The sequence below is a fragment of the Scleropages formosus genome, chromosome 17 (assembly GCF_900964775.1).
Source record: "Scleropages formosus chromosome 17, fSclFor1.1, whole genome shotgun sequence".
In the NCBI taxonomy this organism is placed as follows: domain Eukaryota; kingdom Metazoa; phylum Chordata; class Actinopteri; order Osteoglossiformes; family Osteoglossidae; genus Scleropages; species Scleropages formosus.
Window position 1 is genome coordinate 699,305 of NC_041822.1, and position 25,696 is coordinate 725,000.

At 43.6% G+C, this 25,696-nt stretch overlaps 1 protein-coding gene across 4 annotated transcripts in view; it reads left to right on the top strand.

Moving 5' to 3' along the window:
* The first annotated feature begins 1,009 nt into the window (after positions 1-1,009).
* rnf31 (ring finger protein 31) overlaps positions 1,010-25,696 on the top strand; it is a 30,798-nt gene continuing 6,111 nt past the window's right edge. For 3 of the 4 annotated variants that reach the window (XM_018733976.2, XM_018733978.1, XM_018733979.1), the window contains exons 1-16: positions 1,010-1,352; positions 5,655-5,856; positions 6,502-6,648; positions 6,887-7,042; positions 8,526-8,600; positions 8,744-8,891; positions 9,800-9,952; positions 11,306-11,465; positions 11,563-11,708; positions 13,154-13,305; positions 13,393-13,626; positions 13,780-14,088; positions 15,507-15,692; positions 17,164-17,370; positions 19,479-19,652; positions 19,880-19,978. In XM_018733976.2, the coding sequence (XP_018589492.1) occupies positions 5,659-5,856; positions 6,502-6,648; positions 6,887-7,042; positions 8,526-8,600; positions 8,744-8,891; positions 9,800-9,952; positions 11,306-11,465; positions 11,563-11,708; positions 13,154-13,305; positions 13,393-13,626; positions 13,780-14,088; positions 15,507-15,692; positions 17,164-17,370; positions 19,479-19,652; positions 19,880-19,978 (2,544 nt within the window). In that variant the 5' untranslated portion in view covers positions 1,010-1,352; positions 5,655-5,658. The remainder of the gene's footprint in view (positions 1,353-5,654; positions 5,857-6,501; positions 6,649-6,886; positions 7,043-8,525; positions 8,601-8,743; positions 8,892-9,799; positions 9,953-11,305; positions 11,466-11,562; positions 11,709-13,153; positions 13,306-13,392; positions 13,627-13,779; positions 14,089-15,506; positions 15,693-17,163; positions 17,371-19,478; positions 19,653-19,879; positions 19,979-25,696) is intronic. The other variant, XM_018733977.2, reaches the window with a different exon arrangement.

Sequence of the window (25,696 nt, forward strand, 5' to 3'; positions counted from 1 at the left end):
CGTCCCTTCTTTTGCGTCTGCAAGATGCGTCTTTGTGTGTTGAGCTTTTGCAATAGCTACACCACTGTTTTTGACTTTTACGACGTTCATTTGGACATCTCCAGGTTTTATGTCCTTTTTGACCGCAATTATAACATGTAATATTATCAGGGTCTGCGTTTTTCTCTCTCTCTCCTCTTCTCACAGGAGCTGCACCACTCGCTTTCATAACGTTGTCGTCATTTGACCTAGCATACTTTTCAGTGTTTTCAAAACTTCTGAGCTTTGTCTTAAATTCTGCAAAAGTCATAGTTTCATCACTCTGTGTTACATGAACTGCGAATGGTTTAAACGATTCTGGCAAACCTTTAAGAATCATTGCAATCAACAGTCCGTCACTGAGCGTCTCCTCAGCATTCCTCAGAGCGGTAATGGCTGTTTCTGCTCGAATAATGTAATCCGTAATACTTTCCTTTGCAGTTTTCTGAAGGGATGTTAATTCTGTGTACAGGTTAATAATTCGCGGCTTCCCTTTTCCTGCATAGTAGCCCCTCAGTATTTGCAGCGCCTTTCTTCCGTCATCTGCGGCTTCTCTCATTATAAGGGAAAGACTTTTATCATCCAAAAACTGGATCAATGAATTCCGCGTAAACTTCTTCATTTTTATCAGTGTCGTCAGTCTCATCTTCGTCTGCGCTGTCTCTATCGCTCGGTGTGGGGACTTTCAATATGGTCTCTTTTAGTCCCAGCAAACGCAGGTGCCCCAAAAACTTTGTCTCCCAAAGTTCGTAATTCTTTTCGTCTCCGTCGAAACACAGTCTACTCAGTCTATTACCTACTTCTCTTCTGGGCCCATAACCTGTTGGCGCAGCCATCTCTGCGTTTGAGAAGTGGTAAATAGATTATACTTAACGGAGGTAACAAAGTACACGTTCACACCATCGGTTTGCTTAAACCGGAAGGGGAGAACATTTATTTACATACGTGCTTCATCAGAACACATCACGCACAACAAAGGTCATGTGATCGATACTTCACCAACATGAGAGCACACTGAATAGAATCTCCAACATGAGGTAATTTATAATCAGCACGAGTACGTCTTGGGTTCTCCTGCTAGTGGGCCACTGAGTGGCGCGTCATGTCCGTCACTAACACACCGTGGAAGCCCCTTAAGGACCCCCTACTGACGTCACAACAGAGTAGTACTTCCAGACGAGCGAATCAGAGGGCCTTGATGAAGTTGATTTCCATAGCTCTGCTTTCTGCTGTTGTGACAATCGTCATCGCATATCATGTATTTTTGAACGAATTATGAAACGATATTATTTTGAAGGATAAAAACACGGTGTGAAGAGGCAAAAGACGGCAAGGTAAGCGAGTGCGGTTTCGGTTCGGCCAGTTGTCAGGTTGCATAGCGTACGCCGTATCTCATCTGGACAAAAAACAGTGCGACACTCACGATAGCGGCGGCCACACTGCTTTCCGTTACTTGTCATGCGATACGGTGTGCGGGGTTTGAGCCTCCTGAATGTGGTCCTGATCGGCTGCGTGCAGTGATCGCCTCTCCCTGCGATCATCGCCATAAACACAGATGTGAAATGGTGTATTAGCAGGAGCTTGGCGACCGCAGGCCTAATCTGTGTAGTGAAGCGCGTTCTTGCCCTTCAGATCAGCAGAATGTTGAATTAGAATATTAAACTCTGAGTCTGTCGTGTCGAAAATTCTCTATTGCTTAAACTTTAAGTTAATCATAACATTCACTCGCATTTGGCACTATAATCAAATTACGTTATTCATATCTATTAATTATGCACCTCACTGTGAGTAGGTGGTTTTCCCTTGTTATTGGTATTCATTCAGCAGGTCTGTTTGTATTTCTATTTGTGTTTTTGTAATACTTCTGCATTCATCGTATGTGCGACTAATGTTAAGCAGCACCAGGGAAATTTATGTTACACCCGAACCTGATCAAACCTTATTGTCCTTCTGCCGTACATCCCTGTATAGTGAAGGAAATCATTGTAACGACCCGCGTTACTGTGTTTAGCGGGAAATCATGTGTTTTATTGTTATTGGTTAGTGTTTCGTGACACACGGGAAAAAGGGGGTGTTTGCGTCTGCCTGGGGGAGAAAGAGGAGCGAGCCTGGGGGGCTAAGCAGGCTGGGAAGGCTAGCTGTAGGCATAGGTCCTGGAAGAAACGGGGTCCTCGGACCGAGAGCATTATTTCCCTGGTGGTGTTCAAATAAATCGTTCGTAATGAACGCCGCCTCTGCGTCCTTTTTCGCCCCATCCAAACCCACGGCGCTGCGCGCCACATTATTTATCGTGTTGATGAATGCTGAAGCGATTTGCTCAGGTTCACGACGTACAATCTTTATCAATTCAGGTTTCGTGCCCAATAGGGAAGCAGCATGTGGCAAAGTGGTTATACTTATACTATATAGTCTTGTACTTAAAAAGGCCAGACTGAAATTCCACTCCTTGGAGCAAGGCTCTTGCTTGAATCATTCCAAAAAAAAAAAAAAAAAAAATCCCTCAGCTGTGTAAATGAAAATGGGCAAAACAACTGGTATTTTAACACTCTAAGTTGCTTTGGAGAATGTTAGTAGTACTGGTGCCTCCTCTATTGCACCCAGTTATTTTTATCTGCTTTATCTCCCTCATGGTCCTTGATGTAGTGAAAAATGTAGAAGAGAAAGAAGAGATTAAGATAATGTGTCAGTACTTAGTATCCTGTGTCATAATGTATCTGTAAAGTTTAAAAATTTATTTTATTGTAGGCTCCGGTTCCCAACGACCCCGTATGGGACAAGCGGTTCAGAAAATGTGTGTGTGTGTGTATGTGTGTGTGTGTGTATGTGTGTGTGTGTGTGTGTGTGTGTGTAGCCTATGGTAAATTACAGTTAGTTTACAATTAGACAGGGTGCCAGTGAATGCTATAGTAAAACTGAAAGCTTAATATTTTGTAGGTCTTACCTACTGGTTTTGTTCCATTTGATGTAAGTATCAATTGAATGTTTTCTACAAATAATTACATGTCTGATAGTTGCTTTATAACAAAGTATTCTATAATTAATACTAATTTCTTTTCATTCAGAATAAACAACTATGTCCTTCAGAAATTAGTTTTGGTGAAATAGTATGTTATTAGATGTCAGTTATTAGAAAACTTTAGGTGATCTTTGGTTGTGCTTTGCAGTCAGCAATTGTAATATAAAACAAATTATCATTTTAAAATATGTGAATTGTTTCAAGTACAGCACCTGCTACCAATGTCATGGCACTACTAAAATTAATTTGTCCATTAGATGAGTTCGGGGGTATGGTGGCGCAGCGGGTCTGGCCTGTGCCTGCTCTCTGGTGGGTGTGGGGTTCAAGTCCTGGTTGGGGTGCCTTGTGATGGACTGGTGTCCCGCACTGGGTGTTTCCCTTCCCCCTCCAGTCCCATGCCCTGTGTTGCTGGGTTAGGCTCTGGCTCGCCATAACCCTGCTCGGGACAAGCAGCTTCTGCAACTCTGTGTGCATGCATGCATTAGGTGAGTTTGAATTTTAATTTGCTAGCATTTTGACTTTCTAATCTGTTTAGGAAAGGTCACTACTACTTTTATAATGTTTCCATCAGCTGTGTGTAAGTAAAATACTTCTTATAGTGTAGCATGTATTCACGAATGTGAATTAGTTCATGAAATACTATGGCATCTTGCTGAGTGACTGAGCGTTCATTATTCAGTCATGTTTTTAGGTCTGACTCCCTTTTAGAAGAATATTTTAAAACAAGTAAAAAATAAAATTTCATCCACTAAGAGCAAGTGGTATTTATTAAACGTTGTGTCAAAAGGAACAATTTGGAGGGGTAAGATGTAAATTTGAAACTTCATTTTTCATTGGCACCCTTTAAACATCTCTGCTTGTGTTTCCTGTTTGTACACTTTGTTTCTAACATTCTTTTGGTTGTGTTAATAATACTAGCTGACACAGTAATGCTGTATTTAAAAAAGCAGCTAATCAGTCAAACAAACAAACAAACAAACAAATAAAAAAGTTAACCCACAGAATGTGCCATGAAAATCTGTATGTATTCTGATCAGTGGTAATTCCATTTATTACAATCTTTTGGAGACCGAATTTCAACCACCACTGGTTGTCACATCTTTAGTTGACCTTTTAGTACTTTCCAGTTTATATATAGATACTACTCACACTCCTGCCATCTGCAGAAGTTTTCTGATGACTCTGCCATTGTTGGTTTTATTAGTAGGGGACAGGAGGCTGAATATAGGAGCGTGGTGGACAGTTGTGTGGAGTGGTGCGAATTAAATCACCTGCAACTCAACATAACAAAGACCAAGGAGTTGGTGATAGATTTTAGGAGGCAAAAGACCTGTCCGAATCCCGTTAGCATCCGGGGAACAGAGGTGGACATTGCTGAGGACTACAGGTATCTGGGTGTTCACATAGACAATAAGATGGACTGGACTAAAAACACTGAGGTTTTGTACAAGAGAGGTTTAAGCCACTTGTACTTTCTCAGGAAACTTCGATCTTTCAATGTCTGCAGAACCATGCTGCAGATGTTCTATCACTCAGTGGTGGCCAGTGTTATCTTCTACGCTGTAGTGTGCTGGGGCAGCAGGAGGAAGGCAGCCGATGCCAATAGATTCAATAAGCTCATCAGGAAAGCTGGCTCTGTCTTGGGGGTGGGATTGGAGTCTTTGGTGGAGGTGTCGGAGAGGAGGATGCTGAGGAAACTACTCAGTATTATGGATAATGCCTCTCATCCCCTGCATGCCATGTTGGAAGCACAGCGGAGCAGCTTCAGCCGTAGATTAAGACCACCGAGGTGTACCACAGAACGCCATAGGAAGTCTTTTATACCAGTGGCCATCAATTTGTATAACTCTTCCCCCTTCTGTAGGGAGTAAAGCGGTAACATTGAGACATCGAGTATAATTGTATAATTATTATGTGCAATATCATTACTTCTTTCAACATTACTAGCAATATAACCATTTAATATCATGTGCAATTGTTTTAAATTGTTTTTAAATTTTAATATAATAATGTAATATAAGGTGTAATATCATGTGCTGTGTCACTTTCTACCTTCCAGTTTGCTTTCTTACTTTGTGTACTTTTTTACTTTTATATTTAATTGCGGGGGTGCGGTGGCGCAGTGGGTTGGACCACAGTCCTGCTCTCCGGTGGGTCTGGGGTTCGAGTCCCGCTTGGGGTGCCTTGCGACGGACTGGCGTCCCGTCCTGGGTGCGTCCCCTCCCCCTCCGGCCTTACGCCCTGTGTTGCCGGGTAGGCTCCGGTTCCCCGTGACCCTGTATGGGACAAGCGGTTCTGAAAATGTGTGTGTGTGTGTATTTAATTGCTGTGGTTGATCTGTTTGAGCAATCTCTGGCACAAGAACTTCCTTCAGGATGATAAAGTTTTATCTTATCTTACCGTATCTTATCATATCTTATCTTATAGCTTGGTACTTTACTGGAGCAGTTCATGTTAAGTACCTTGCTATGGGCTTTACAGTAGAGCTTCAGGTTATCCCTGGGTTGTAAACTGATGACCTTCTGTTTCCTTTTTCATATTTCCAAGTTTATGCTTAGATTGTTTGAGTGTGTGTGCTGTCAGGCTTGCAACTAAATGTACTCCCATCCCCATCACACAGAGACATGGCGACTCTTTCTGCCCAACTAGATGAGATGAGAAGCCGTGCAGAGGCTCACCTGTCTTCCACAGGCTCTGCACAAGAAGTGAAAGCAGACGTGCTAGCGATAGCCAACATACCCCTTCCTCTCTCCGCCAAGTACTGCCACATTGCTGGTGAAGCTTTGGTCACTAGTAATGGTACAGGTGACAATCGATCGGAGGTAAACCATGCATTGATGACATGGACTGAAAGATGATATCTATACCAGTTATGTGCTTTAATTTAAGGATCAATTAAACTTCATTAATGTCAGAGGGAAAATTATTTTGATTGCAGCAGTATACCAGTGAAATGATAACAAGCAATAAGTGGGGACTGCTGTTGTAGTGGTTGGCATTGCTGTCTTTGGACTCAAATGTTACAGGTTCAAATTTCCCCTCTGACAGTAGTACCCTTGAGCATGGTACTTAGCCTAACTTGCTCCAGTAAAATTACCTGGCTGTGTATATGGGTAAATAAGTGTAGATAGATTAAATTCTAAGTTGCTTTTGGGAAAAGCATCAATTTAATAAATGTAAGTGACAGTAAAGTGTGTTATCAACTGTTATACGCTTCCTCAGTTATCTCCCTGTAGTCCTTCAGTGTCAGCCTATGCCATAATCTGAGTCAGCTTGTCCATCAATCAGTCACAAGATTATTTAATTATGCATTTATTTATTTATGTAATAAAGAGCAACATGATAACTCATTTTAAGCACTGTGGAACAATGGAACCAACAATCTCCCCTTCATCAATCTATTTCTCTCCCTTCTTGTATCACTTTCTTGCCCCTCTTTGTCGGCCCCTCTTTTTCTCCTTTGCCAGAGCCTGGTGTCCCTACAGAGGTTATCGACTGCTTTGAATATCTTGGAGAAGTATGGCTGCAACCTGACCAGTCCCTGCAGACCGAAGTACTGGCGCAGCGTTAAGCACAACAACCCCGTGTTCAAGGCAACTGTTGATGCCATTGCTGTAAGAGGATGGATATATTGTGACTTCTGTACCACCGAAAGCAAGTAGTCTCAGGACAGCTGTTTCTTTGTTTGCCCTGTGGGCATGTGTAGCACACACTTTTTTTAATAAATAAACTACACATCTTACATTTTTCCATGCTTTTACAGTTCAGGTTAAGTACATAACATTTTAATTTTACTGACAGCATAAGACCCTGAAATGTTCAGTTGTGTGTTCGCTTCACCCTGGCATCCAGGGAGGAAGGGCTGTGCTCTGTCTCTATGGCTACACCAATCAGCAGCCAGATGGCCTTAGCTTCCCTGATGATGTAATTGAGCCTGACACTGGGAAGGTTGCCGCTGTTACCCTGGAGGTTATGACGCTTCGCATGGAACTGGACCTGCTCATCAAGGTATGGTGACAGTGCATGCAGCTGATGTACGAGAGGCACGGTCCAGATGGCTCTCATGGCAGGTAGCACTGGTGCTACAAAGTCAAGTCAATGTCAAAGTCAACTTTATTGTCATTCTGCCTATATGTGGGCTACACATACAGGGGAACAAAATTCCATTTCTCTTTAGACTACACACACACACACACACACACACACACCCTGAAGCAGCTTGTCCCGAGCAGGGTCGCAGCAAGCCGGAGCCTAACCCGGCAACACAAGGCATAAGGGGGCACACCAAGGATGGGACACCAGTCTACTGTAAGGCGCCCTAAGTGGGACTCAAACCCCAGACCCACCATAGAGTGGGACCCGGCCAAACTCGCTGTGCCACCACACCCTCTCTTTAAACTACTGTGCCACACAAACATAAAGTGCACTATGTAAAAAGATAAATACAACAGACAAGTGCTGAAACAACACAAAACAGTGCAGTACACGGGCCAGAGTCTGACAACAACATACACAATATATAATATACACAGACGTTGTACACAATGCTATAAAAAATGTATGTACAAATTTAAATATAAATACAAAAAGGCTATAGGTAATTTAACTGTAAACTAGAACAATTAAACACTAGACACTGGAGACTAGAGACACTAGACAGCTACAGGATCAGTAATAAGTTTATAACTGTTTTGAGTATGTTATTTGTTTAAAGTGACATGTGGCATGTGCTGAGCTGTGTTTGGATATGGGTTTCAATCTAGCGCAGTCTGAACGCCTTCCTGTTTGTGTAGATTTATATCCACAGTTCATAGACGTGTTTTAGGCTGACTGGTGGCTCTGACTTGCCTTTTGTTTGTGTTAAAATGCTCCAGTGGGTGAGCACTTTAAATCAGTTTGCTGTAGTATATCCTGAACTGTATTTACATTAACTCATTTAGCTTACACTTTTATCCAAAGCAATTTACGGTGTGAATCTACCTACAATTTTTTTTACCTAGTTATACAGCTGGACAATTTTGGGTAAGTACCTTGTGCAAGGGTACTCAGGTGGTCCCTGATTTATGATTGTTCAACTTATGATTTTTTCGACTTTACAATTGAGCTGGCGATAGACATTCAGTAGAAACCGTACTTCGAATTTTGATTTCGGGCAAGCGATATGCGGTGCGATACTCTCTCGCAATGCTGTGCTGCGGCAGCGATCCGCATCTCCTAGTCTGTCACACAGAGGTGCGTGTTAGGTGTATTAAATTCATTTTCTATGTACGATATTTTTGACTTATGATGGGTTTCGGGAACAAAACCCCATCGTAAATCGGGGACCGCCTGTACAGCTGGAGGTGAGATTTGTACCTGTGAACTTTAGGGCCCAAGCAGCAGCTCTCATCTCTGCACTACCAGCTGTCCCACTTGTGTTCAACCTTGACAAAATATAAGATTCAATCATAATAATAGCAAGTGCTTAATCAGGAGCATTTCTGCTGTCCAGGATGTTCACCCCCACCCCGAGTTCTTTGAGAGGATCATCCCCTCTCTTGGCCTGGAGGAGAAGGTGTGTCTGTCAGTAAGTGTTTAATATCAGGCAAAATGCCTTAGTTAAGGAAGAGTTTGGAGTTATACTACACTGGTAGTTTTAGGGTCATGGTACAGGGTTAGGGTGTGTGATCACAATGCTAAAATCTAAATAATTTTTGGCTCTTTTTCAAGGATGAGTCTGGGCCCATTTTGGACACAGATGTTTCCTCCAGCCTGAGGGTGTGGGAGAGGGAGGCACAGCCTTTGGTCCAGTTTGACCATGCTGATGCTTCCAGCCCTGGACCAGCAGCTGGGTCCATGAGCCCCTCAGTACACACAAGTGAGAACACCTCCCTCCTCATTCATTCATCTCTGTGTCAGTCTCTGAATATCAGAAGTGTTAACTGATTTTTTTCGGAGCCCACTTATCCTCTAAATTTAGTATGCAAGTGCATCACATTTACATTTATTTATGTTTTTTTCTAAAATAATTTACAACACTTTACCCATTTATAGGTACATATGATGTTTTACCCTCAAGGGTGATAGAACAGGAGGTGGGATTCATACATGGGTCCTTCAAGTCCAAGGGCCTTGGCTCTAACCACCATGTCATCCACTGCCCTTATGTTGCCTCATCTTTTTCACAATTTCCTTTAGCCAGGGACTCGGGTCTTAAACTCAGTGAATGATTTTCAGTTGCTTTGTTTTTTTCATAGCAGCTCTTTGCTGGGTGGGTGGTAAACCATTTTATAGTGTGTTTTCTGTGTATCGGTATAAAAATATTTTTGTGTTCAAGGAGATTTTTTCCCTAAAAATAACCCACAAATCACTTAAAAAAAAATATGGGAACAATATGTGTCTTATCCCCTGTGTTGAATGCACAGGAAATCAAGTGTAAGCACACACTGTTTATTTTGATAAATTTTTTTGAACATATTTCAAGTGGTTGTCACTTTTTAATTTTACAGTTTTACTGCTTTTTTGTCACTAATTGGCTTGATTTTTTTGGGTCAAATGAACAGTATAAATATGAAGTCAAATGCTGGAAAAATTAAGCAATCTTTCATTAAACCCAATCCCTTTGTAACCCTTCGGGTCCCTGACCTTTGTTGTGTAGTTACTTATTTATTATGTACAGAACACCCCAAAAACCAATATGCATCGAAATCAAAATATCCTTACTAAACTACAAGGGCTCGATTTCATTCTGTGCTTTATGTCGATTTTTATCTCCACGTGTGGAAGGAAAAGAGGCGTGCTGCCTGTGTGGGGGCAGCCCTTCCCTCCTTTGTGCTTCCTGTGGCTCAATGACCTTCTGCGAGTCGTGTGACCTTGTTTTCCACCGGCACCCCAGCAGAGCCACTCACAGGCGAGAGCTCACACATATTCCTATGCCAGGTAAGCACTGAAAGTTCAGTCTGTGATGTTACATTTACATTTATTTATTTAGCAGGCGCTTTTCTCCAAAGCGACTTCTAATGAACTCTATGTAGTGTTATCAACCCACACACCTTATTCACCATGGTGCCAAGCAAGCCATGTGTAAATGTCACAGCAAATAATTTTTTCCTCTCTATTGATTTATTTTTACTTATTCAGCTTATACTTTTCTCCAGAGTGACTCACAATATTAAGCGGCTTACTTGGGTAATTTTTGCAGTTTCAACTGAAGATAAGTACTTTGTTGAAGGGTATTATAGCAGGAAGTGGGATTCGAACCTGTCAGGGATGAGGGAAGTAGACCGAGGAGTTGGTGTGGACCCAGTTGCGGGTTCTCTTATCATGGAAACCAAAACAAGGAGTAAGTGAGGATCATAGTCGAGGACAGGCATTGGTCGTTCAAGGCGCAAACGTTGTTCTTGGGATGAGACAGGAATCTAAGTCAATCGGGCGAAGCAGGAGATCTGAAACTGAGAAGGCAGCAAAAAGGGAATGAAGGGCAAAGGATGAAAAGGGATTGGAAGAATGAAGAGGTAAGTGGGGTTTTTTCGCTATTGCAGAAGAAGCTGGTTGACTCAATGAGGTTCCTCAACCAGACGAGCTGGCACGGCTTCCTTTGTACCTGGCTGCTCTAATTTGGGGCAGGTGCGGTCGATTGGCACGAGGACGTGGGCGTGACAGAACCTTTGTCCTTCAAGTGCAAGGGAGGAGCTCAAAATATTTCTTAGTCATTATTATTTAATATTAATAATGGTGTAAAGGGCTGAAAAGTCCAGAAGGTGCTTTTATTTGTTCCGTATATAAATTAAGTGTATGCTGTAGGGTATTCTGAGGGCAGGGATTCTTTTGGGATCATACAAGGTTTACAGTGGGTGTCAATCTTGATGGTTTGGATGCTATCCTTCCTTCTCCCATGCTGCTATGACCTAGTGTACCACATAGTAAAATTAGTAAAATAGTAGTAGTGATCTGTTGCTTGGCCAGGTACCCTATTCACAGCCACTTAATTTTTTACAAATTCAGGATAAAGTTGGTAGAAAACTGGTTAAAGCTCTGAATTTGGACACCTCCTGCTGTAGTACTTTTGAACAGGTGCTTACCCTGTATTGCTCCAGTAAAAAAAAAAAAAAAAAGCTTTATAAAGAGGAAAATCATTGTAATTGGTAGATCACTTTGTTACAGTAGGGTGAGGTAAATGAATAAATGTAAATTCCTGGAGCATGATGTTATCTTCTACCATTTATGCCAGATGGATTCTGATTTATTGGATTTTCTCCACCTACCTCTGCATTTCTTTTCCTTTGTGAGTAGACAACTGCACCATCTGTGGCATATTCCCAGTATCAGCTCACTGCCCATCCTGTGTCCAGCGCCTGTGCTCGGAATGTGACAGGCTATACCACACACACCCAGGGCGGACTGGCCACATCCGAAACACAGTGACATCAGTAAAACCCTTGAGGATGACCAGGTAGGAGTTAAGGAAAAAATAAACAAAAAACTTCCAAGGTGAGAAATGCATGGAAGAAACAAGGTTTTATTTTTCCCTCCACACCTCCCTTTTGTAGCTCATCCCTCACGTTGTGGCAGTGCATCTACTGCACCACAGTGAATGAAGCACGCACTGTGTTCTGCATGAGCTGTGAGCGGACCCGTTCAAGTGGCACTCTTTCTGCTGCCCTGGAAGAACCTCTGCAGCTGTCAACCTTTACAGGTTCGAGGGCCAAATCTTTCTGTTCAAGTGTGTAATGCTCTGCAACACTGTTTGAAGCAGAATAATGTAACATGGTTCCTTGTGTTACAACAGATTTTTTGAAAATACAAACATTTTCCAGTTTCTTTATTTCTCTTTTAAATTGTATTTTCATCATAATTTTGTAAAATTTCTGTATTTAAAATTGCCTGCATATCAGATGGTAGCAATGAGATGTGGCATCATGTCCTTGATAATGGATGAATGGAAGTGCTCTAGAGTATTTCTTAAAAATTTATTATAGCTTTGCCCGAGGATTTTTTTTTTTTTTTTAATTTAAAAATGTGCCTGAGATCTGTTCTATTCACCTTTAATTGAGTGCAGTGTGGTAAAAGTGACTGTGGAGTTATAACCAAGTTGAGTTATGAAGAAACTTTTGGTCCCAGTGGCTTTCAGAAGATGAGCATCTATTGTATTGGGCTTGTTTATGGTCATGAAATGCAAGGGGCTACATTGGTGTCCTACAAAAGTGGTTTTTCTATACCATGGCACTGCTCGTAGTGTAGTGGTTAGAGCTGCTGCCTTTGGGCTGTGAACGAAATCTTTCCCTTTCCTGTTTCAGCCATAGGAGACCCTGAAAGAAACACACCTAGACACACAAAGACTTTTCACAACAACATCGGCCGATGGGAGAGCCCCAGATGGATGTCTCTCCGATCAGTCTTTATCGCCTGCTTTTATTTGCCAAGCTCATACATAATGCATTACAGGGTGTTACAACTGATGTATTCAATGTTTTCCCGCCTTTTTGCCTAATAATTTTCCGCTTCTTTGTTCTTAAAACTCCTCACCCTAAAGCTGAACCATCCAACCCCCATCATCCAGCTTACCTTAAACTGACCTCACTCCAGCCAAGGCAGGACCACCGGCCTTTTATGACATGTTCTTGATGTCTACAGCCTGCCTTTATCAGATAACCTCTGACCTGGTCCCTGGTATAGCTGGCTTCTCCCACAATGGTCTTACATTCCATAGCACAGAGCACAGCCTTAAACCCTGGACAAAATTATTACTAGTTACCATGCTTAACAGTTTCTATAACTACTAAATATTAACACCACAGGACCGAAAAATTATACGTTCAAATCTCACCCTAGCTGTAGTACTCTTGAGCAATGTACTAACACTAAAGTTGCTTCAGTAAAAATTAATTGGCTATATGAATAAGTGAAAAATTGTAGATGACAATGTAAGCTGCTTTGGAGAAAAGTATCAGGTAAATGCATATAATTTAATTGAGGGTTGCAATGATCTATTCATTCAATGAATAAATGAGATCTCGCCTTTGAGAAACTTTTGTGGTGTCCAGCCACAGTGTTTCTCACTGCAATTCTACTGTTATTAACAATCAGATTATTATGGTGCATTCATACTGCATTCTCTTTCTCGCCCTCGCTGTGTCTCAGAGTGGCAGTGCAAGAGCTGTACTGTGGTGAATGCAGGCAGCAGTGTTCTTTGTGAGGTGTGTGAGCGCCCTCGACTGGCCACTCGCCCTCCAGTCAGTCCTGTTTACTCAGGCCATGCTACATTGGAGTCACTCAAGGAGGCTGATGGACAGGTGAGGGTATGTAGTTATGTGATGTAATTCCAGTATTTACATTATATATTTTAATAGATCCTGTTCAATTTTTTTCTCTTCATATAGTGGGTGTGTCAGTTTTGCACCTTCGTCAACTTAAACCCCGCCCCTCTGTGTGAAATGTGTGACTTGCCACGCCCAGAGCCCGCCCCCACCCCACGCAAACTGCTCCCACAGTCACCTATTAAGGATGTTCCACTATCGCCTATCAAGCCTAAAGTGACCTTGGCGGAGGACCCTGACGTGAAGAGACAGAAACTCATGAGAGAGCAGGGTCTGAAGTTGGTTCAGCTCATTCGAGTGGGTGAAGTTTCTCTGAGCATACCTTCTGTTTCCTCCAATTTTATTTGTTCTTTCAGATGAGTCTCACACAGTGACTGATGATAATGTGAATGTTTCAGAAAAGACTCCTATTCGCTAGTCTTTGTTTGACTTTCCATGCCTTTCTCTCAGGAAGGAGAACGAAATGGGGTGAGCCCGGAGGAGGTGTACACAAGCTTGCGAGTCTCAGCGGGAAGCAGTTTTGCCCCCTGTGATTGGGTCAGACTGGAGCTACCCCACCTGCTGGATGAGATCTGTGCCATGGCTGCATCTGTCCAGCAGCAACCCACAGTGGGGCGCTCTGGGTCGCATGGAGATGGCAATCCTGAGATGTCGCAGGGTGTTCAACTCTCCCGGGCTGAGGCCAAGCAGGCCTGGCTTGCAGCAGGAGGTGACACTGAAAAGGCAGTGAAGCTGGCGCTCCAAGACAGACGTGGCAAGGTAAGGACTACAAGTGAGGAAATTAGTACTTTTACGCTTTGTAGGTTGTACAGTTTATCTACGCATAAGTGGACCTCAGGTATCTGAATGTCTGGACAGTCCAATGCATGGTAGTGTTTTTTGGAAAAAAAAAATTTCCAGAATGTAAAAAGTGTCAAAGTGAAATACAAATATCACTTTATATCATTATCTGAAGTGTTGTAAACACTGCATCATCTTTCAACATGGTATTTCGGTCATTAGTCATTTTTTCCTTGGGTACTATTTGTAACAAGATTATTTAAAAAAAAAAAAAAAGTGCATGTAATACAATTGCATGACTGGATCCCCTTCTGCCATTGGTCCGGTCATGTGAGGATGAGCTGTATGGCCAATCATAACTTTTCAGCCCACCTTAGGCAAAGTCTTGGAAAGGTTCTCTGCCCGTTTTATCTAACGATAAATAATAAATGGTATTTCCTGCAACACTGTACACGTTGATGAAACAGCTGGTTTTACAGAAACACAGATTCTTTGGAACCTTTGGTGCTGCAGTGCACCTTTTAATGACACTATGGACCACAAGGAAAATTAACAAATCAAATCAGGCCGGATGTCTTATTATAAGCACAAATTACAAGATTTAGGCTATCATATCGTGGCTTCTCTTGAGAAGACCGCACTGTCTCAGAAGACTGAGGAAAAAAAAAGAGGAGAACCAGCAACAGGATGCATGGACTGTATCTCAGTGACCATGGACACACCCCTTTCAACCCTAAGGACACAAGTGGAGAACATAAATTTCTGGAGACACTTTGTGTATGTGGTAGCCAACAGTCAACATCAGTTCAACAGCACTTAATGACAATAACAAATAATAACTAATAATAATACATTTTAAAACTGCACTCAATGAATATAATTAAAATTAGGGTACTGGAGGTGGCAACAGTTCAGGCACCCCATGTTGGCTCTGTTTCTTGCTCACCTCATCCCTGGGCACAGGTGTAAATGGTGCTATTTTTCCTTCTGGGATGCACCCAGTGGAATGTCCTTTTGCAATGAAGCATCGAGTTCATTTTATCTTAATTTTTTCATCAACAGATGTAAGGTGGAATATTAATTGCTGCGCTCAGATTGTTGTTAAACAGAGTTGTTAGTGAAGTGCTTCAGGTCACCAGGTACACAGTAGAAAAAAAAGTATAGATACTTTTCTAAATGCAAATGGAAGAAAAAACACACACACAGAACATAATGTTCCGAAGTGTGCCAGCCTCATCAGTGTGTTTGCTTCTTGAATGTTCTGTAGTCTTTCACATATTTTATTTTATTTCATTTATTCTTTCATGCACTTTTGGACTTATTCATATGTGGTTGTCCACCACTGATAGATGTAGACTTATTGCTAGATGTCTCCACCTGTATGGCTGTGAGCGCAGGTGAAAGAACTGCATTCCTTGGGCTTCAGTGATGTGGCAAAGTGTGAGGAGGTCCTGCGTCTTAGCGGCGGTGAGGTGCGTGGGGCACTTGCCCTTCTGCAGCGCCCCCTCCTGGAGTCTTTCCACCAGCGAATGTGGAGCGACCAGCCTCTGCCCAGCATTGACATCAGGGACCCTGACAAACAGGTCAGAGGCTTGGAATGCCTCGTGTGTGTGTATCTGCAGACATGTCTGTATTTGTGTTACTATACATACGTGAAGCACTTCAGTTTAAGGCTTGCTTATTAATCCTTTACTTTCAAATAATACACTTATTATTTCAGTTAATCTGCATAGGACTTGATGGAATGATCAGGCAATCCAGTGCATAACAGTGTTATTTTTTTTAAAATGCAGTTTCTAGAAATTTTTTTTAAAAAGCCAGTAGAACACAGATTTTTTTAAAAATCACTTTATTTCAATATGTAGATTGTATAAAGCTTTGTAAATTTGCATTTTTTTCTCGTGTCTGCATGGGTTTCCTGCGGGTGCTCCGGTTTCCTCCCACAGTCCAAAGACATGCTCTTCAGGTTCACCTGTAGTGTGTCAGTGACAGAGAGAGTGTTTTCCACTGATGTATGGATGAGTGACCCATTGTAAGTAGTGTATCTAACAGTGTAAAAGTTACTTTGGTGAATAAGGTGTGTGGGCTAAGAACACTACATAGAGTTCATTGGAAGTCACTTTGGAGAAAAGTGTCTGCTAATTAAATAAATGTAAATGTAAATAATAACATAACAATATTTTATTATAAATGCAGATTTGGTAACAAAGTTTTGCAAATGCCGCACCATCTTCCAACATGGCATCGTGATCACGATTCATGATTAATATTTTTCTTGTGAGACTGGTTAAATGTGACATGAATTTCAGACTGTTAAAAAAAAATCCTCTAGTTCAAATATTTAAGGTGATTTTCAACCACATGACTCTCAGTAAACAACATAATATTTTTGGAAATATTTCCGAAATTGAAAGAATTCTGAAGAATCATTTATGTACTTTGCATGAGCCTCCTCTCTCAGAAAGGTAATCAGTAATTTTTGTCCCTCTGCCTGTTTTATTGTCTTACTTTGTCAAATTAAGATGTGCGAAATAAAATATTTTATTTATATATAACAAGATTCTTATCATGTAAAAAAAATCACATATGTAGTCTTTGGATTGACCGCTCAAATGACTGGAACCCTCTTCCCCCATTAGTCTGCTAATGAAAAGATTATTTTTTTGTCACTCATTTCTCCAAGGCTACTTACAATTTTAGATTTGTATGCTAAGCTAGTACTTGCAATTATTTACCCATTTATACAACAGGTACATCTTACCAGTGCAGCTCTCATTGTAAGTCCCTTGCTCAAGGGTACAGTACTGGGATCAGGGATTTCAGCACCCAGTTACCAAACTGAGTAACTGTCATTAACAACCATACCTAGAATTGCAGTGCCTTAATCGATGTACCACCTGTTGCCTCAAAACTGAAACCAGTGTGGTGTGGTTGTGTCCATTTGTCTTACTATGCTTGATGGACAGTGGTGATAGAATAGGCTCTTTAGTGCTGGGTGCAAACAATGCTGCCGTTCTTTGTACTGTCTTACCTGTTTGCCTCTCCTGCTGCTAGAAGGTGTGCCGGCGCCTGCTAGCCGTGTATGATCTTCCCAGCTGGGGGCGCTGTGAGCTGGCTCTCTCACTCCTGCAAGACCCAGACGTGCCCTACACGCTAGAGGATGTGGTGCAGGCTGTGAAGGAGTCACACGACCGGGACTTCATCCGCCGGGTCCTTGCCAAAGAGTGTCCCATCTGCCTGTCTGTGTTTCCCCACAGCAAAGTGAGTGAACAGCCCCTGCTTTGCCTTCAAGGGCCATGGCACAAAACCTAGGCACACGAGAGGAGAACCACTATTGGCACGGTTCTGGTACTTACCTCTGAACCAGTCTGAGGCTGCCAGTGGTACATTACAATGAAACATTTACCATAATGGCTGTAGTACCTGTCTTTACACTGAAGTGCAAGTGTGACTGGACCAGCTCATTTAAGTGTGACCTCACCTCTGCTTGCTGTTCAGTGACTCACAGTATTATTTTTTAAAAATATATTTCACAGAATTTTTGAAAAGAAGAAAAAACTGGAAACAAATTGCAAATTAGAACAAAATCACTTTGTAAAGGAATTTACTTGCGTAAAATGTTTATAATAAAAAATTTTATTAGTATTAAACTGAACTATTTTAAGATTTTAATGTTCATTTATTAATGCAGACTGGGTGAGGAAGTGTTGCAAACACTGTGCCATTATTTGACATGACATCAGGATAATCTCTAATTTTTCTTTTGAGTACATACATCTTATGCACTTATACACTTTTCAAAGAAATTACATGTGACACTTTGAAATGACTGGTGAATTGCATGGCTGGACCCAAACGTCTTACTTTGGTCATGTGAGGATGAACTGTGTTTGTGCTCTTTTTCTTTTTCCCTGCAGTACAGTGGTCTTTGAATGGACATATCAGTACTGTATGCAGAGTTTTCCAGTACAACTGAAGTGTCTTAAATGTGTTGATAAAGCCTTTTTGGACCAGTTCCCAGAACTGCACTGGCTCCTGATGTTACATTTTCCTGATTATTTATTTCTAATTACATTTTCTTCACTAATTTATTGTTTACAATTGATGTCTGTTGCAGAGTGAATGTGACCTGCATTTCTGATACTGCTGACAGATACTAGTAGGAATTTGGGGAGACAGATTTTTATTTTCACTCATTTTAAAGTTTGTTTTAATTACTATTAATTTATTCTAGTGTAATTTAAATTTAAGAAAATTAAACGGAAAAGTCATAAAATGCACTTGCACCTTAACTTATGGATGCATTTGGCGAGGGATGTTTGTAACTCAAATTGTTGGTAAGTCCAACCAATATATATATGATCAATACAAGCTTAATTATACATCTTAACCCCTTCATTTATTACAGATAAAGCTGCAAAAGTTAAAAATTAGCTGCAAGACTTGCTTTTTCTTTGTTCTTATTTCATTATTAACTCATACAGTGCTGGATACGTAATCTCTAAAACCTCCTTTTCAACGTGTTTTATATGTTAGACATCCTTATGCTCCTTCTGTACATCAGGTTCCACAGGACAATCGAACTTTGCAGTTAAAGAAGGAGAGTATGTTGTGTTTAAAATGTAAATGTTTAATAATGACATTAAATTCCAGCTACGTGTTTTATTTGCAACTAAGAACACAACAAAACTGGCCAAGAAGAAGCAGTCGTGTCATCACATCTGTTGGCATCCTGTCACTTTCAGTTTGCAGTCCAAAAGGGATAATAACACATACTGTTATTTATTCACTGGGTGGTTTCTGAAATAGTATCAGATAGCGCTATAATAAATACTGGATTTATAATAAATACTGACTTAATTGAATATAAATGATTGTGTGCAGCTCTAAGATGCCCCTGACACACACACACAACATACAGAGCAGCATTTCATTTTTAATTTTTTGCTGTTTTGCTGCAGATTAATGGCAGAAAGCAAACTCTGGACATTTTTCACCGTGCAACAGTGAAATATTAGAAAATAGAACAGTGAAGAAAATGCAACTAAAAATAAATTCATCAGTGGGGAAGTGTTTGAATCTTTCAGAATTCACAACTGTAATGTTCATAACACAAGGTACTACAGATTTTTTTTTTAATCATAGCTATATCCAAAAGTGTTACAGAATTTAACCTGTAAATGTCATTTTATTAAGCATTTATTGATTGACTTAAAATTGATTTATGACTTAGTAGTCAAAGCAATATTTTGGGTTGTACATACATTTCTGGTCCCGCTTGTATTCATAAGGGGAGGACTTCTTCGAAAACATTAATTTATAGATTATTGAACCGTGTGTGCTCTTCGCTCTTTCTCTGTCTGTGGTAGATGCAGTCTCTGACCTCCTGTCAGTGCTCTGTGTGCTGTGACTGCTTCCAGCAACACTTCACCATTGTAGTGAGAGACAAACACATCAGAGACATGGTGTGTCCTGTGTGCTGGGAGCCTGACATCAACGACCCGGAACATCTCAACAGCTATTTCTCTACCCTCGATATACAGGTAGTGGGAGGACATGTGGGTTCTACAACAGCTATTCTATTACTCCACTCTGGAGCTATAGGCACATGGAAAGTACAAGAATATCTCAACATCTGCTGTAGTATAAGATCTGTGTGTGTTTACATTTGTTAAGATTCAGGTTTGTAGCATATGATCAAGTTTGTAATTTCTGTTGGTAGTGCAGGATTTTCATTTGCACTGTCACCAATGTATGTTTCTGAGTCCAGCTTCGGGAATGCTTGGAGCCTGAGGTGTATGACCTCTTTCACAAGAAACTTACAGAGCAGGCCCTCATTAAAGACCCCAAGTTCTTGTGGTGCAGCCATGTGAGTAAAGAACATCCGGATGAGCACCTTGCCTACATCAGCCGATCTCTTCTTAAATATACATTTATTCATTTAGCAGACACTTGTCTTCAAAGCGATGTTCATCTCTGAGAACAATACAAAGGGTGTATTACATGAACAGAAGGAGAGCTTTAGGTGCAGATGCATGATTCTTGAGTACAGTGAATTTGTCACATCATTTGCCACCATATCAGCCAGTATACATTACACAAGTAGCTGCGAATAGGATTTTCATTATTAAACAAATTACTGAACATAACAAACACATACAAGTTAAACAAAATACACATACACTTATGATATTAGGGTCCAAAAGAGATGAGTTTTGAGATTGTTCTTAAATGCAGAGAGAGAGATTCAGTTCTGAGTTGGAGGAGGAGATCATTCCACCACATCAGAGCCAAAACTGAAAATCTTTGAGCTTTTTATTTTGGATCTCTTATGCGTGGGACCACCAAGTGGGAAGAGGTGGAGGAGCAAAGCAGTGTGGTTCTGGTGTAGCTAATGATCAGGTTTTGTAGATATCGGGGAGCAGCAGATCTGTTGATCGTTTTGTAGGGCATATCCAGAGTCTTGAGTTTAATCCAGGCAACTATAGGAAATCGATGCAGAGAGATGAAGAGGGGGGATACGTGGGAATGCCTTGGCAGATCAAGCACAACTTATACAGCAGCATTCTGTATCAGTTGGAGAGGTCTGATGGCAGAGGTCAGAAGGCCAGACAGGAGAGATTTGCAGTAGTTGAGACAGGATATTTCCCTGGCCTGGACCAGGAATTGCGTAGTGTTTCTTGTGAGATAAGGATTCTGCGGACATTATGCAGGATGTGTCTGCAGGCTGGGCTGTGGCTTCAATATATTGAGAAAGACCAACTTGAGTCAATTACTCCCAGTCTCTTAGCTGATGAGTTATGCAAAATGAGTGAGTTCTCCAGTTTGACAGGTCTTTACAGGAGGATGGACCAGCTGGGAAGTGAAGGATTTCTGTTTTGGTGAGGTTGGAGTTACAGGTGGTGATCATACATCCAAGCACCCATGTCTGAGAGGGTGGTGGCGATGCGTGAAGAAATGTCTGTAGCTCCGGGGGGAAGAAAAGGAAGAGCTGGGTTTCATCAGCACAGCAGCGGTAAGAGAATCTGTGGAAGTCAATGACAGGCCAAAGGGAACGGGTATAGACTGAAAAGAGTAGGGGACCCTGTACTGAGTCCTCTGGAATACCAGTTGAGAGAATCTGAGGGGAAGATTAGGAGCCCAACTAGACCATTTGGTCATATGTACCTGATAAGTTGGACTCGAACCATTTCAGTTCTGTTCCTTTGATGCCAAACTGTCAAGAGTGGAGAGTAAAATTCTGTGGTTAACAGTGTCAAATGCTGAAGACTTGAGAGGGATGAGGACCGAGGAAAGCGAGGCCATTCTAGCCAGCTGGAGAGCATCTGATACTGCCAGGAGAGCTGTCTCAGTAGAATGTGCAACAATGAATATAGACTGATGCCTGTCAAGGAGATCATTTTGCATGAGCAATGCAGAAAGCTGATCACAGGTTGCCGTTCCAGAGTTTTTGACAGAAAATGAAGGAGGGATACAAGCCTGAAGTTCTGTACTGAGTTTGGATCCAGAGAGGGTATCTTTAACAGTGGTGGTATGAGGGTAGTTCTGAAGATGGATGGGAAGCAACCAGAGGGTAACGAGGAGTTGATGATCTTGGAAGTAAAAGAGTTCCAGGGAAATGTCTATGTAGGAGAGGTAAAGGGTTGGATCGGAGGAATAGAGGGTGGCTATGTGTGGCAGTTGGAAGTTGGAGATTTCAGTTTCAGACGGGTTGAAATGTGGAGAACATGACTTCCCAGGGAGATGCAGAGTGATCAAGGAAGGTGGATACTGAGATCTTGTCCTTAATGGAGTTGACTTTGCCTCTGAAGAGCAAGCCAAAATCGTCAGAGAGGGAGTGAGAAGGCGAGAGGATGAAGAGAGAGGCAGAGTAGGGATGAGAAGGTGGAGAAGAGTCTGTGTGGTTTGTTAATTGCAGACTGTACTTTGTACACATCTTCCAATAGATCTCTCATAGTATTCCAACATCCCTTCATTTGTATGATGTCTGTACTTTCAGATGGTGTCTGGGGTAGTTGAGTCTAAGCAGATCATAGGTTGAAGGGAGGGGTCAAGGTCTGCCAAGAGAAGCAGTTTCATCTCTTCTATGGCTTTTAAGGGTGACATTTTCTGAAGTTCATTCCTTTATACAAAATGGACTTTCCTTGCTGTTGTTTGCACTCTTACAGGATGTCAGTATTCTGAATCCACATTTTAGGGTGGCATAGTGAATACCACTGGTGCTTTGCAATGCCCAGGCAATGTGATAGATTGAAATCCAGCTCACTCTGTGTAGAGTTTGCATGTTCTCTTCATGTTTTCATGGGTTTCCTCCCACAGTTCAGAGATATGTTTCAGGTAAACTGGTGACTCAAAACCCCTCCGTGAACCGCCACCTTACCGTGGTGGAGGGGTTTGAGTGCCTGAATGAGTCCAGGAGCTATGTTGTCTGGGGCTGTATGCTCCTGGTAGGGTCTCCCATGGCAGACAGGTCCTGGATGACAGATGAGACAAAGTGCGGTTCAAAAACCCCTTATGAAGAAAAAAATCAAGGCTTTCGTTTACCCCGCCCAGTATGGGGTCACCGGGGCCCCACCCTGGAGCCAGGCCTGGGGGGGGGCTCGCATGCGAGCGCCTGGTGGCCAGGTCTATGCCCACGGGGCCTGGCCGGGCTCAGCCCGAAGCCATGACATGGAGCCGCTCTTCGGTGGCACCTGCCGGAGAAACCGTAAGGGGCCGGCGCATTATGATTTGGGCGGTGGTCGGGGCCGAGTGCCCGGCCGACCCAAACCTCGGGCGCCAACTCTGGTTCTTGGGACTTGGAATGTCACTTCACTGGCGGGGAAGGAGCCTGAGCTGGTGCGGGAAGTTGAGAGATACCGTCTAGATATAGTCGGGCTCACTTCCACTCACAGCTTGGGTTCTGGAACCACTCTTCTCGATCAAGGGTGGACTCTCCACTATTCTGGCGTTGCCCAAGGTGAGAGGCGGCGGGCGGGTGTGGGCTTATTAATTATTAATAGCCCCCCAGTTCAGCCGCCATGTGTTGGAGTCTACCCCGGTGAATGAGAGGGTCGTCTCCCTACGCCTTTGGGTCAGGGAACGGTCTCTCACTGTCGTTTGTGCTTATGTGCCTAGCGGCAGTGTAGAGTACCCGGCCTTTTTAGAGTCCTTGGGGGGCGTGCTGGAAAGCGCTCCCACTGGGGACTCTGTTGTTCTACTGGGGGACTTTAACGCCCACGTGGGCAGCGACGGTGACACCTGGAGGGGCGTGATTGGGAGAAACGGCCTCCCTGATCTGAACCCGAGCGGTGAGTTGTTATTGGATTTCTGTGCTAGTCGCGGTTTATCCATAATGAACACCATGTTCATGCATAAGGGTGTCCATCAGTGCACTTGGCACCAGGACACCCTAGGTCGGAGGTCGATAATCGACTTTGTAGTTGTTTCTTCTGACCTTCGGCCATATGTCTTGGACACTCGGGTGAAGAGAGGGGCTGAGCTGTCAACTGATCACCACCTGGTGGTGAGTTGGATTCGATGGCGGGGGAAAAAGCTGGACAGACCTGGCAGGCCCAAACGCATAGTGAGGGTCTGTTGGGAACGTTTGGCGGAGGCCCCTGTCAGAGAGGTCTTCAACTCCCACCTCCGACAGAGCTTCAACCAGGTCCCGAGGGAGGTGGGGGACATCGAGTCTGAATGGACTATGTTCCGCGCCTCCATTGTCGGGGCGGCGGTTCGGAGCTGCGGCCATAAAGTCTCCGGCGCCTGTCGCGGCGGCAATCCCCGAACACGGTGGTGGACACCGGAAGTAAGGGATGCCGTCAAGCTGAAGAAAGAGTTCTATCGGGCCTGGCTGGCTCATGGGACTCCTGAAGCAGCTGACAGGTACCGACGGGCCAAACGGAGCGCGGCTCTGGCAGTCGCCGCGGCAAAAACTCGGGCTTGGGAGGAGTTCGGTGAGGCCATGGAGGAAGACTTTCGGTCGGCCTCAAAGAGATTCTGGCAAACTGTCCGGCGACTCAGAGGGGGGAAGCGGTGTTCCACGAACACTGTTTACAGTGGAAGTGGTGCGCTGCTGACCTCAACTGAGGATGTCCTCGGGCGGTGGAAGGAGTACTTTGAGGATCTCCTCAATCCCTCCGACACGCCTTCCGTAGAGGAAGCTGAGGCTGGGGACTTTGAGGGGGACTCGTCCATTACCCTGGCTGAAGTTGCTGAGGTAGTCAAAAAACTCCTCGGTGGCAAGGCTCCGGGGGTGGATGAGATCCGCCCCGAGTTTCTCAAGTCTCTGGATGTTGTGGGGCTGTCTTGGCTGACACGCCTCTGCAGCATCGCGTGGAGTTCGGGAACGGTGCCTCTGGACTGGCAGACCGGGGTGGTGGTCCCTCTTTTTAAGAAGGGGGACCAGAGAGTGTGTTCCAACTATAGGGGGATCACACTCCTTAGCCTCCCTGGGAAAGTCTATGCCAGGGTACTGGAAAGGAGAATCCGACCGATAGTCGAACCTCGGATTCAGGAGGAGCAATGCGGTTTTCGCCCTGGCTGTCGAACACTGGACCAGCTCTATACCCTCACTAGGGTGCTGGAGGGTTCATGGGAGTTTGCCCAACCAGTCCATATGTGTTTTGTGGACGTGGAGAAGGCATTCGACCGTGTCCCTCGTGGCATCCTGTGGGGGGTACTTCGGGATTATGGGGTTCGGGGCTCGTTGCTACGGGCTGTTCGTTCCCTGTATGACCGGAGCAGGAGCTTGGTTCGCATTGCCGGCAGTAAGTCAGACCTGTTCCCGGTGCATGTTGGACTCCGCCAGGGCTGCCCTTTGTCACCGATTCTGTTCATTATCTTCATGGACAGAATTTCTAGGCGCAGCCAGGGAACGGAGGGTGTCTGTTTTGGTGGCCGCGAGATCTCGTCTCTGCTTTTTGCGGACGATGTGGTCCTGTTGGCTTCATCAAGTCAAGACTTGCAGCGTGCACTGGGGAGGTTTGCAGCCGAGTGCGAAGCGGCGGGGATGAGAATCAGCACCTCCAAATCCGAGGCCATGGTTCTCAGTCGGAAAAAGGTGGATTGCCCCCTCCGGGTTAGGGGGGAGCTGCTCCCTCAAGTGGAGGAGTTTAAGTATCTCGGGGTCTTGTTCACGAGTGAGGGAAAAATGGAGCGGCAGGTTGACAGACGGATCGGTGCGGCGTCCGCAGTAATGCGGTCATTGTACCGGTCTGTTGTGGTGAAGAGGGAGCTGAGTCGTAAGGCGAAGCTCTCAATTTACCGGTCGATCTATGTTCCTACCCTCACCTATGGTCATGAACTCTGGATCATGACCGAAAGAATGTGATGGCGGATACAAGCGGCAGAAATGAGTTTCCTCCGCAGAGTGGCTGGGTGCACTCTTAGGGATAGGGTGAGGAGCTCAGTCACCCGGGAGGAGCTCGGAGTAGAGCCGCTGCTCCTCCGCATCGAGAGGAGCCAGTTGAGGTGGCTCGGGCATCTGTTCCGGATGCCTCCTGGACGCCTCCCTGGGGAGGTGTTCCGGGCTTGTCCCGCTGGGAGGAGGCCTTGGGGCAGACCCAGGACACGTTGGAGAGACTATGTCTCCCGGCTGGCCTGG